The sequence below is a fragment of the Setaria viridis genome, chromosome 4, assembly GCF_005286985.2.
Source record: "Setaria viridis chromosome 4, Setaria_viridis_v4.0, whole genome shotgun sequence".
Taxonomy (NCBI): domain Eukaryota; kingdom Viridiplantae; phylum Streptophyta; class Magnoliopsida; order Poales; family Poaceae; genus Setaria; species Setaria viridis.
In genome coordinates this window covers 36,587,950-36,597,738 of record NC_048266.2, presented here as the reverse complement: position 1 = coordinate 36,597,738, position 9,789 = coordinate 36,587,950, and the positions used below count along the sequence as shown (strand labels likewise).

At 55.7% G+C, this 9,789-nt stretch overlaps 2 protein-coding genes across 3 annotated transcripts; both read right to left on the bottom strand.

Annotated features, from left to right (window-relative positions):
- Positions 1-532: 532 nt before the first annotated feature.
- On the bottom strand, positions 533-2,862 carry LOC117852036 (AAA-ATPase At3g50940). The gene has a single exon (XM_034733954.2). The coding sequence runs from the start codon at positions 2,287-2,289 to the stop codon at positions 778-780; it is 1,512 nt and encodes a 503-aa protein (XP_034589845.1). The 5' UTR covers positions 2,290-2,862; the 3' UTR covers positions 533-777.
- A 3,211-nt stretch (positions 2,863-6,073) lies between these two features.
- Positions 6,074-9,552, bottom strand: LOC117853843 (protein ENHANCED DISEASE RESISTANCE 2-like). 2 transcript variants are annotated; one of them, XM_034736128.2, is made up of 3 exons: positions 9,032-9,546; positions 8,239-8,827; positions 6,074-6,295 (listed from the first exon to the last, which is right to left on the bottom strand). In XM_034736128.2, exons 1-3 carry the CDS (start codon positions 9,410-9,412, stop codon positions 6,288-6,290), a joined length of 978 nt encoding a protein of 325 aa, XP_034592019.1. In that variant the 5' UTR covers positions 9,413-9,546; the 3' UTR covers positions 6,074-6,287. The 2 variants fall into 2 exon arrangements, with proteins under 2 accessions (XP_034592019.1, XP_034592018.1); XM_034736127.2 differs by lacking the exon at positions 6,074-6,295 and adding an exon at positions 7,645-8,067 and having other exon boundaries at positions 9,032-9,552.
- Between the last annotated feature and the right edge of the window lie 237 nt (positions 9,553-9,789).

The window sequence follows — 9,789 nt, the reverse complement described above, 5'->3', positions numbered from 1 at the left end:
ACGTATACCCGTCGCCCGTTGCCGCCATCCCGCGCCGGTCGATGCTGTTCGTGCAGACCCACCCTACCCACCGGTGGCTGATGCTCGCGCTGGTCCGCGCGCCATCCTCACCACTCCCGTGTGCTCGCCCGCCGTACCCCACCGCGCTGTCGTCGCGCCGCCACCAGTGCGAGTGCGAGACGAACGGACGAGGAAGAAATGAAAAGATAAGGAATAAAGGAAAATGAAGAAATGAAAATTAAGAAAGATTTGATATATTTCAATAATATCACTTGACATATTTCCAATCATACTCCTATACCACCTATACTACTCATGCATACTACTTAGTAGTATATAATTAATCTCAACCGTCATATCCTTTTATATTAGGTATTTTGAACACTAGTATAACCTAGTATTGTTAGTATAACCTAAGTAGCGTGTGACACGATCGGCGTTCGGACCAGTAGTGGTTTACCCTACCTAATTTTGTTTGGTGTCATCGGTCGAGTTAGGTCACCGAGGTCACTTCACAAATCACAACCTGACATGAGACATGCCCCCATGGAATTTTCTCCTCGGTTTATCTGCTGACGGTGCAACTTGCCACAAGTAGTTAAAAGATTTTTACTTAATTCACTCTACAAAGTAAAATAGAGTTCACTCTACAAATTAAAAGCCTCTTGTGATGTGGTGACCGTGACACTAATCTGATGTTGTATTGGCCACCAATTCCTGACGCCGACGACATTGGTTGCACCTGATGATAGGTGACGACTTGATAACGATCGATCCCTACACGTCGTTGCTCACTGCGCACTTCTGAGCAATGCTCTTGGTGTTGAGATCGTCGACGAGCTTCTGCAGCGCGGCGTGGGCTCCATCGCCGTCGCAGCCCATGAACACCTCCGCGACGTCGGCCGGCGTCAAATGCACCTCCTCCAGCAGTCTCTCTGCCTCTCCCATCAGCTCCTCATACCTGTCGTCATCAGCTGGCTCACGATCGTCGTCACCGAGGTAGTTCTTGGCGAGCACGCGCAGCGCGTGGCCCTTGCAGTACCCGAGCTCAATCTTGCGGTCCATGCGGCCGGGGCGGAGCAGCGCCGGGTCGAGGCGGTCGACGTGGTTGGTGGTGAACACGATGAGCCGCTCCCCGACGCACGACGACCAGAGGCCGTCCACGAAGTTGAGCACGCCGGAGAGGCTGATCTTCTCCCGGCGGCCATGAGGCGGGAACGGGGAGACGCGGACGGGACCCGGCGTCCCCGGGTCGTCGGACTCGGCGTCCTGGCTCGTCCGGTCGAAGAGGCCGAGCGAGCAGTCGATGTCCTCGACGACGATGAGCGACTTGGGGCGCGTGGATGCGAGCAGCCTCCGGAGGTCGGAGTTGGATCCGACAGCGGTGAGCTCGAGGTCGTAGATGTCGAACTCGAGGAGGTTGGCGATTGCCGCGATGAGGCTGGTCTTGCCGGTGCCCGGCGGTCCGTGGAGCAGGTACCCGCGCTTCCACGCGCGTCCGGCGCGCGCGTAGTGCTCCCGCCGCCGCACGAAGCGGAGCAGGTCGTCGCGGATGCCGTCCCGGAGCGCCGGGTCGACGGCGAGCGTGTCGAACGTGGACGGGTGCTTGAACGGGTGCGACGACCACATCATCTGGTGGTCGTCCACCCCGCCGCCGCCGCCGCAGAACATGCCGGGGCTGTTGGTGTAGAGCCTCCGCTCCCGCATCCTGAGCCGCAGCGCCGCCGCCTCCGCGAGGACGTGGTCGACGTACGCGCCGCGGACGACGTCTCGGTGGCGCCGCGGGAACTCGAGCCGCAGGCACCGCTGCTGCCGCCCGCTCCCCATGCCGCCGCCGAGGCCCCCGAACCCGCCGCGCGAGCCGCCGCCGAACGGCGAGTAGGAGTAGGCGGTGCCACCGCCCGCCGCCTCCCCGGTCCGCGACGTCCACTCGACGCGGACGCCCCGGAACGTGTCGCGCGCGGCGTGGTCGTCGGGGAGCGACGCCACGGGCCCCGGCGCGCCGTGGGACTTGTGGAGGTGCAGGACCGGCGCGGTCGCGAGGCAGCGCGCGCCGAGGTAGAGCTGCGCGGCCTCGTAGAGCTCGTTGGGGACGCCGTTGGCGTCCGCCTCGTGGATGACGATGGTGTCGGTGGGGTGGGCGAGCGCGGCAGCGGCGCGGGCCAGCAGCGCCCGCAGCGCACCGTGCGCCTCGGGGGGGAGGACCTCCTGCAGCGCCGCGCGCACCACCACGGCGGTGGCGACGAGCGAGCCCAGGGAGCTCCAGCTCAGGGCCGCCGGCGGCTTCATGCCGTCGATGGCAGCTCGCAACGTCAGCCCTGCCCCTCTCTCTCTCCCTCTCCCTCTCTCTCTCTCTCTCTCTCTCTCTCTCTCTCTGAACTTCTGAACTTCTGAAGACAGTGACTGCAGCGATGGCGAATCATGTAGCACGTGTTATGTACAGCTCCTCGAGGAACCGACTCGTGCTCGCAATAATTTGTCGTGGAGTCGGTGAGGGTGGCGGGAATAATCTAACGCATTTCACTGACGCCGGCCGCATGAGAGCTCGGTTGACTCTGCTTGACTTGCCGAACGTTGCGATGCTCGGTAGCCATTTCCATGTTACTTCAAGGGTGGTTATGGTTATAGTTATAAAAGTGTGAGGACCAACGTTTCTTGGAATCTGAAAACCGTAGTGGGTTTGGTGGGCTGCTTCGTCGTTAACGAAAGCTTAACGGTCAAGGAAGTAATGAGCAATGTACCTGACGAGGAGTGCTGCATTATGTTGGAGGTGGTGCGTGGACTAGATTAGCAATTCGCTGGGCGCTTTCCAAATCGCGACTCGAGTTAAGCACGTCAGAAACCACGATGAACTTGGACCGACGCTAGTTTCGTCGATGGAGCCGTGCGCCCGTGCGGGACCAGGAAACTAATTGGTTGAACTCTTATCTTGATTACTATTCCCTTCGTCCTAAATTATAGATCATTTTGACTTTTCTAAATTTATATATACTATTATGTCTAGATGCATTTAGACATAGGGTATATTCAAGTGTATAGCAAAATTTATAAATTAAAAAAAGTTAAATAACCTTTAATTTCGAACGGAGAGAGTAAGAGTGTGTTTGGTTGCATGCTGGCATGATGCATGGTGCATGCATGGATGATCCTGGATGGGGTGGTTCAATCAATTTGCTTGTACCATATGGTTCACTCTAATGAGTAGAAATAATGTATTAAGTGGAATGGTCTCATCCTGGATGAGTTGGTCCAATTCACCCAACCAAACAAAAGGATCATTATTATTTTGAATCATTTGATACATGAATCAAATGATACACCTAACTAAACACACCCTAAGTAATAAGAACGTATGGACATGTTACTTCGCCCTTCAGTTTAATAAAAGAGTTACTCTGGTAATACAATCACACAAAGCTTCTTTGCGAGTTCACGTTCACGGTTTAAAAACTCCTTCGGAACAGCTTGTCCTTTAACTTTTTTTTCCTTTTGAGCAAACTGTTTTCCTAGGGAATTTTGTGGCGACAGCTCGACAGTTCTGTCTTTTCTCTCTCTCTCTCGTGTTTTGTGAGTACTGTACATTGCAGCAGACTGCTGGGTAGCTGGACCAGGGCGAAAAGTGTTCGTCTTCACGGTCATATACTCGCCCCAGGTCCAAAAGATCCTAACTGGGTCTGGGCCGTGCAAGTCACCAACGGGCTATTAAAGTCGAAAGCATGGAAGATGGGCTGTTGCTGGGCTTTTCTTGAGCTGACTGATTTCCCATTTGGTCAGTGAAGGCCTATAGGATCACACAGCCGAGAGCACGTGTTGGCCGCCGCGCCGCGCGCGCCATCGCCGCCTCCAATTCGAACCGACCGTACCCTAAGCCGGCGGCGCCGGCGCTCCTCATAACCAGGCTCCCCAGTCGCCACGTTGCTCAACCAACCCAGATCAACGCTTCTCGCCGCGTTCCGAATCCTTGTCGCCGCCATGGGCGCCGCCTCGTGCTGCTGCAGCAGCTAGCGTCGTGTTCGTGGGCATTGGGCAACGCCCCGTGGTCTCTCTCCGCGTGGCAACGGACAAGCAGAACCTCACCAGGCGAAAAGGGCTCCGCCTTCGTCGAGTACCTCGACGACGAGACCGCCCTCAGCGCCTGCCGCAACCTGCACGGCCGCCGGCCCCTCCGCGGCCGGGTGCTGCTCGCCGTGGCCTCGGCGCGCGACGCCGCCGCAGCGGCCAAGAGCAGCAAACGTGGCTCGGGCGCCCGGGAGCCAAAGCCGAAGCGACCGGCTGGAGGATGGCCAGCCCATTGTTCCTAGCGTTGTCCGCCGCTGATGGTCGATTGATCAGATCGCTGTGCATATTTCCTTGTCCTTTTTTTCGAGCCTTCATCGTTCGTTCACGAGTATCGGGCACAAGCAAATTGGGCAACTGACGGCACAGCAGTGGCGGGCACTGCGGCCCCCGCCTTCACACCTGCCGACGCCAACGCTGACGAGGCTTCTTCGCGCCTTCCATGTCACTTCTCACTCACTGACCCGCTAATGACACCACGACTACATGCCGCATACGCGACAAATAACGATTTATCGTATATGCGGGGTTACCTGTCAGCTCTCTCTTCCTCCTCCTGTTAGGACTTCGAGCTAATGCCGTCGCTGAGGTTAAGGCTTCGGGTTTGAGGCTACCAGGGGAGGCCTAATCGCCGCCGACGGGCCACAGGTAGGCCTCACGGGGGAGGCAGGTTGCGGGGTGGTGCGGTGCGGCGGTGGGGACGCCATTGGCTGAGGTCGGCAGCTGGACAACCGGTGGGCTAGGGACGGGCGGGGTGAGGGTTGGAGGTGAGCTCCTCGGTGGAGCCGGGGTGGCGGTGGATGCGGCGGCGTGAGCCGTCGGAGTCGGAGGAGGAAGGTGGCGGGGGAGTCACCAGGTTACCGCGCGGGGGGAGGAGGAGGGTCGACTCGCAAGAGATGATGCAGAAGGACGGTGCGGGGCGTGCGGGGAGGAAGGTGGTGGCCGCATGGTCGTGGGCCACGTGCTTGCTGCCTTCAGCGGCACGTCTCGCGCCCGCCAGTGACCACTCCACCCGACCGGTCCGCGCACGGCGCGCTGGGCAGGGCAGAGCCTGCGCGATCCTTTTCACCCCGCCAGGACAGCACGGGCACGATCCAGATCTACAGAGATACTACCTGTCGCCATGCCTGCCTGCCCACCTTCTCCTCCTCGTCCCAGGAATTTCGAGGCGGGTGGCAGCAGCACTGGCAGCCTGCATCTGAGGCTGAGCGTTGAGCGGTGCCGGACATGGCAGCAGACGATGAGTGCAGCCGTGCAGGGACCAGAGGAGCACTGGCGACGTAGTAATGCCCGGTGACACGGGCGTGACTCTGATCTGGAGCGGGGATCTCGCTCGCTCGCCGTCAACGGTCTTTTTTGAAACTTTGCCGTCGCCGGTCTCTCCCCCTCTCTCACCATCGCCGTCGTCGTCGTTCGTGTAAAGCGCTAGCGCACGGCGGACAGACGAATGAACTGACAGGACCATGCAGGCGGCCACGCACGCAACGCAGCGCCCGATCTGCTTTCGCGGATCCTGACGAGACGGTGCGCGTGCAAAAGGCGCGCGGAGGCGTCACGTCGCACCCAGCGCTGTGACCGAGACCTTTGCAAAGTCAGGAGATGCCTTCCTTGCCGCAACAGGTTCCGTGCTCGGACTTTCCGGCCGCATTGTTTGGCAAACCAGCGCTGTCCCTACACACTGATCTGGACGGCCTGCGTAAAAGATCCTTTTCCTTTTCTGCGTAAGTACTATGAACTAGTGCTGTCCTAGGGCTCTGAAATTCAGAGAAGAAACACGGAACAGCAGCAGCTCTGCAAATGTCTATGCAGATTGCTGTTTACGGAAAGGGTTCAGTGAGACGAGATCTAAGAACTGAGCAACTGAATCGCGGCATGTTCTTAGAACAAGGGGTTTGACGGCCTTCACGGCCGAGCAGGCAAGATCACTAGATCAGGCCAGATATTTTCCAACAAGCAGAGAGGCAGAGATCAGGGACGTGTGGCTGGCTGCAGCTAAAGACAAGCCGGGGCATCATGGTTATGTTACGAAACGCACCCAAGATTAATATACTATTAATTCCGCACGCATCCATCAGGCTTACGTAGGTTCTCATCACAACCAAATGAACTCGACTTTTATGCCTTGTCTTTACCCTGCCGGCATTTCTCTGTCCTCCGGCTCCGGCTCTCGCCGTCTTTCTCCGACTGATGGATGGATGGTTTTTGGCAGCGCATTCTCGCATCCTCCGCGCCTATTTTCCTGAAGAAGATGAAATCGGAAATGTCAGTTGGTTTACCAGTGGTGTGTACCTTGAAGATATTCGTCCTGTTCGGCTGGACTTATAAGCCGGCTGAAAAGCTGAAACGGCTGATTTGTTGGGAGAGAAAAATACTGTTCGGTGGCTGATAAGCTGAAGCGAACAGAGCGATTAGTGCATACTACTGTGCTCATCTATAAATGTACAATGTAGTATGCCTCTTTAAACAAGAACTGAACAGGTACACTGCAGGGTGAAATGCGGAAGTTTTTGTGTGGTCAGGTGTACATCCACACCTCACAGGAGGTGGTTTGTTAATTCTCGACGACATCATCAGAATAAGTGCACGCCAAAACTGAAAATCCCAGGCCATTTTTAAATGCGAACAACTGCTTACCTTATCTAGATGGGAAATGCTATACAGATTGGAAATGTCCGGTGGTTGTACGAATCAAACTGCTAAAATTTCTTCTACTTTCAAATAGTATGCTAAAAAATTAGTGAATTGCTTTGCGAAGTGATCACGTTCAGATGCCCTAGACAAATGAAGGCGCCAGAAATCATGTTCTCTTGTCCAAAACAAGAAACTTTCGGACCACCGAAAGGCAATATGTAGTTCAACCAAGAAACAAAACATATGTTCGTCTCTGACACCACTGTTACACTGCTCTAGAACGTTTAGCTAACCCACTTGTAAAATGCATCAAACTATCGAGACCGGGCTGAAGGTTGATTAACGGCCCACCTAAATGACAAGCTGGTCCTAAATGTATGTCGTTATCAATCATCTATCAGGCACATGTCCATGTCTCCCTGCAAGCAACTAAACAACCACACATGCAAGCAAAGGAACAATGAAGGCAATCTTGTTCAAGAAAAGTTTTAAACCCAGCACCAACCCTCCCGTCCTTAACAAGGGAAGCAACATGCTTTCCCAAGAGACAGATCGTGGTCCATCCATCTGCGACCAGAGGTACAGAAAACAGGTAGATTTTAACAGGCGTTACAGGGAGCATAATGGGGGACAGCATACGGCAAATCCACCAACGCACATCTACCCAATTACTCCCATGTACCCCTGGCAGAAGTGCCCAATGTGGAGAAAATTGCCTAAACTTCTCTTTCTAGCCCAGTAAGAGACTCCAACCTACATTCCACATTTTCACCTACTATAGCTATAGAGTATGCTCTGTACAGGCACCACAGGCTAAACAAGTGAGGAACTTCTGAAGGACAGAGGACTGCGGTTGCATACACGTGAAGAGTATCCAAATTTGCAACCTTTGCATGTCCTGAAACTAGGGGAACGAAGTGGGCACAGTGCCATATACTACCAAGAAGAAACATGAGATTATCTTGACAGTGATTGGTATTGTCATCAGATTTCACAATCTTAGACCATATTAAAAGAAGTCACATCAAGACAAATACTGCCCTTTGTTTTTGCCAATGGCCGTACTATTTAGCTCACAGCATCAGATCCCTAGAGCACACTTCCCATAAGCAATGACAGCAGCAATGGTCCTTGTCATCAGTCATCACAGTACCAAACGGAATAATCAAACCCCACAAAAAATTGCTCGCATACCAAGCCTATTCACTAAACAACTCTAAAGGAATCAAGGATGCGGCGTTGAAGACTAAATCGGGCCAAAGCCATTGCCATCAATTCTCATGCCTTGTAAGACTCAACTGCCTCCACTTAACAATCCAGTCCACCCTCAGATATCAGTTAATGACATACCTAACTAAAAGATGAGCATGTGACCATGTGCTACATAAACAAAAACTTGTCATCACGAGCTGGCACATGCTATCACAAATAATTGCATTTCTAATTCAAAATCAAAATCGCGGTCACCAAATAATTGCGAGAAAACTAATGGCGTTACTGTATTTAACAATAATGTGGGGATAACAATGGCGTAAGGAATTCAGCCCTCACCTCCGCTGTCTCGCCCCGGGCAACTCATCGACCTGCCGACCTTGCCGCCGGCATGTTCTTGCTGGCGGCTGTGATTGACCACCTTGGCCGAGCTGACCCTGAACCCTGCCCCAGCCCTGCCGGCTGTCTCAGGCATGGCCTCATCGGGCGGCAGCTCCACGTACTTTGCCGCGCTCATCTCCATCTGCGCGATGCGCACGGCGCCGAAGAGCCTCTCGGGCAGCTCCTCCTCGGACTGGGACTCGACGAGGAAGCCCATGTCGATGGTGACCGAGGTGACGGCGCCGAGCGCGAGGTGCAGGATGGCGCTGGCGATCGCGGAGCTGCCGATGTCAACGTCGATCTCGAGGTAGTCGTCGCCCTTGTGGTAGCGGCAGGTGAGCGCGCGGCCGAGGAGGCACGCGGCGTAGTTGCCGACGGTGGCGCGGACGAGCCATGGGCCCTTGACGATACGGTTGGCGATCTTGAAGCGCGCGTTGCGGTAGGCGTCGTCGCCGTGGACGAAGCGACCGAGCAGCGAGTCCGGCGGGATAGGCGCCTCCGCCGCGAAGTAGAACACCGCGCTATACGCGTCCGGCCGGCCCGGCACCTGGGAGGGAGAATCGAAGGACGCGTCACAATTCAGAACCAAAAAAATAAAAAAGATCGAATCTCTCTCTCTCTCTCTCTCTCTCTCTCTCTCTCTCTCTCTCTCTCTCTCTCTCTCTCTCTCTCTCTCTCTCTCTCTCTCTCCTCTTTCGGATTTCACGCGCCTAGATGCGATCGATCGGGTCTGGGTGTGTTGGGGATCGACCTGGAGATTGACGGCGAGGAGGAAGTGCGCGGTGGGGTCCTTCCTGAGGCGCGCGCGGCGGAAAGCGGCGGCGACGCGGTTGTCGTCGCGGGCGAGCACGTGGTCGAGCCGCGCGTGGGAGCGGAGCCAGTCGACGCCGGCGGGGCGGAGCAGCCACTCGGCGGCGGACGGAGCCTTGCCGCGCTTTCCGCCGCCGCCGGAGAAGTATCCCCGGGAGCGCAGGTGGAAGAGGTCCCCCGGCGGCGACGCCCAGCCGTTGGCTCCCCGATCGAGGTCGACCTGGCGCAGCGAGCCGGCGGCCGCGGCCTCCTCCCGCCAGCTCCTGTCGCCGGAGCCGGCGGCGGCGGTCTTATTGGCGCGATCGGGCGTCGTCGGGCACATCGCCGCCGGGGGGCGCCGGCGAGGGGGCAGTTTGGGGAGAGATTTTGTTGGGTGGGCTTAGCGCGAATGGAGGAGCGGGGGAGCGTTGGACCTCGCTTTCGGAGGAGCTGCTGCCTATAAAACAGTGGGGGCGGATGCGGAATGGGATGCGGTCTTCTGGAAGGGGAAAAAAAGAAGAAGGGAAATATCGGCACGCTTTGTTTCCAAAAAAAAATATATATCGGCACGCGGTGCCTTTGCTTTTAAGCACCCCAGCTCTCCTCTAATTCCTTGCCAAGCTCGTAGACTACAGTTGGTAAATGTTTACGCAAAATAAAAAATATCATTGCGCAAAAATAAAAGGTAAGAGTAAAGGTTGGAAAATATAGTACATAATC

Coding starts and splice junctions, on each gene's coding strand:
- LOC117852036 (XM_034733954.2), bottom strand. CDS start 2,289: ATGAAGCCGCCGGCGGCCCTGAGCTGGAGCTCCCTGGGCTCGCTCGTC.
- LOC117853843 (XM_034736127.2), bottom strand. CDS start 9,412: ATGTGCCCGACGACGCCCGATCGCGCCAATAAGACCGCCGCCGCCGGC. Junction 8,828..9,031: donor TCCTCGCCGTCAATCTCCAG/GTCGATCCCCAA, acceptor TCTCCCTCCCAG/GTGCCGGGCCGGCCGGACGC. Junction 8,068..8,238: donor CCCGGGGCGAGACAGCGGAG/GTGAGGGCTGAA, acceptor TTGTTTATGTAG/CACATGGTCACATGCTCATC.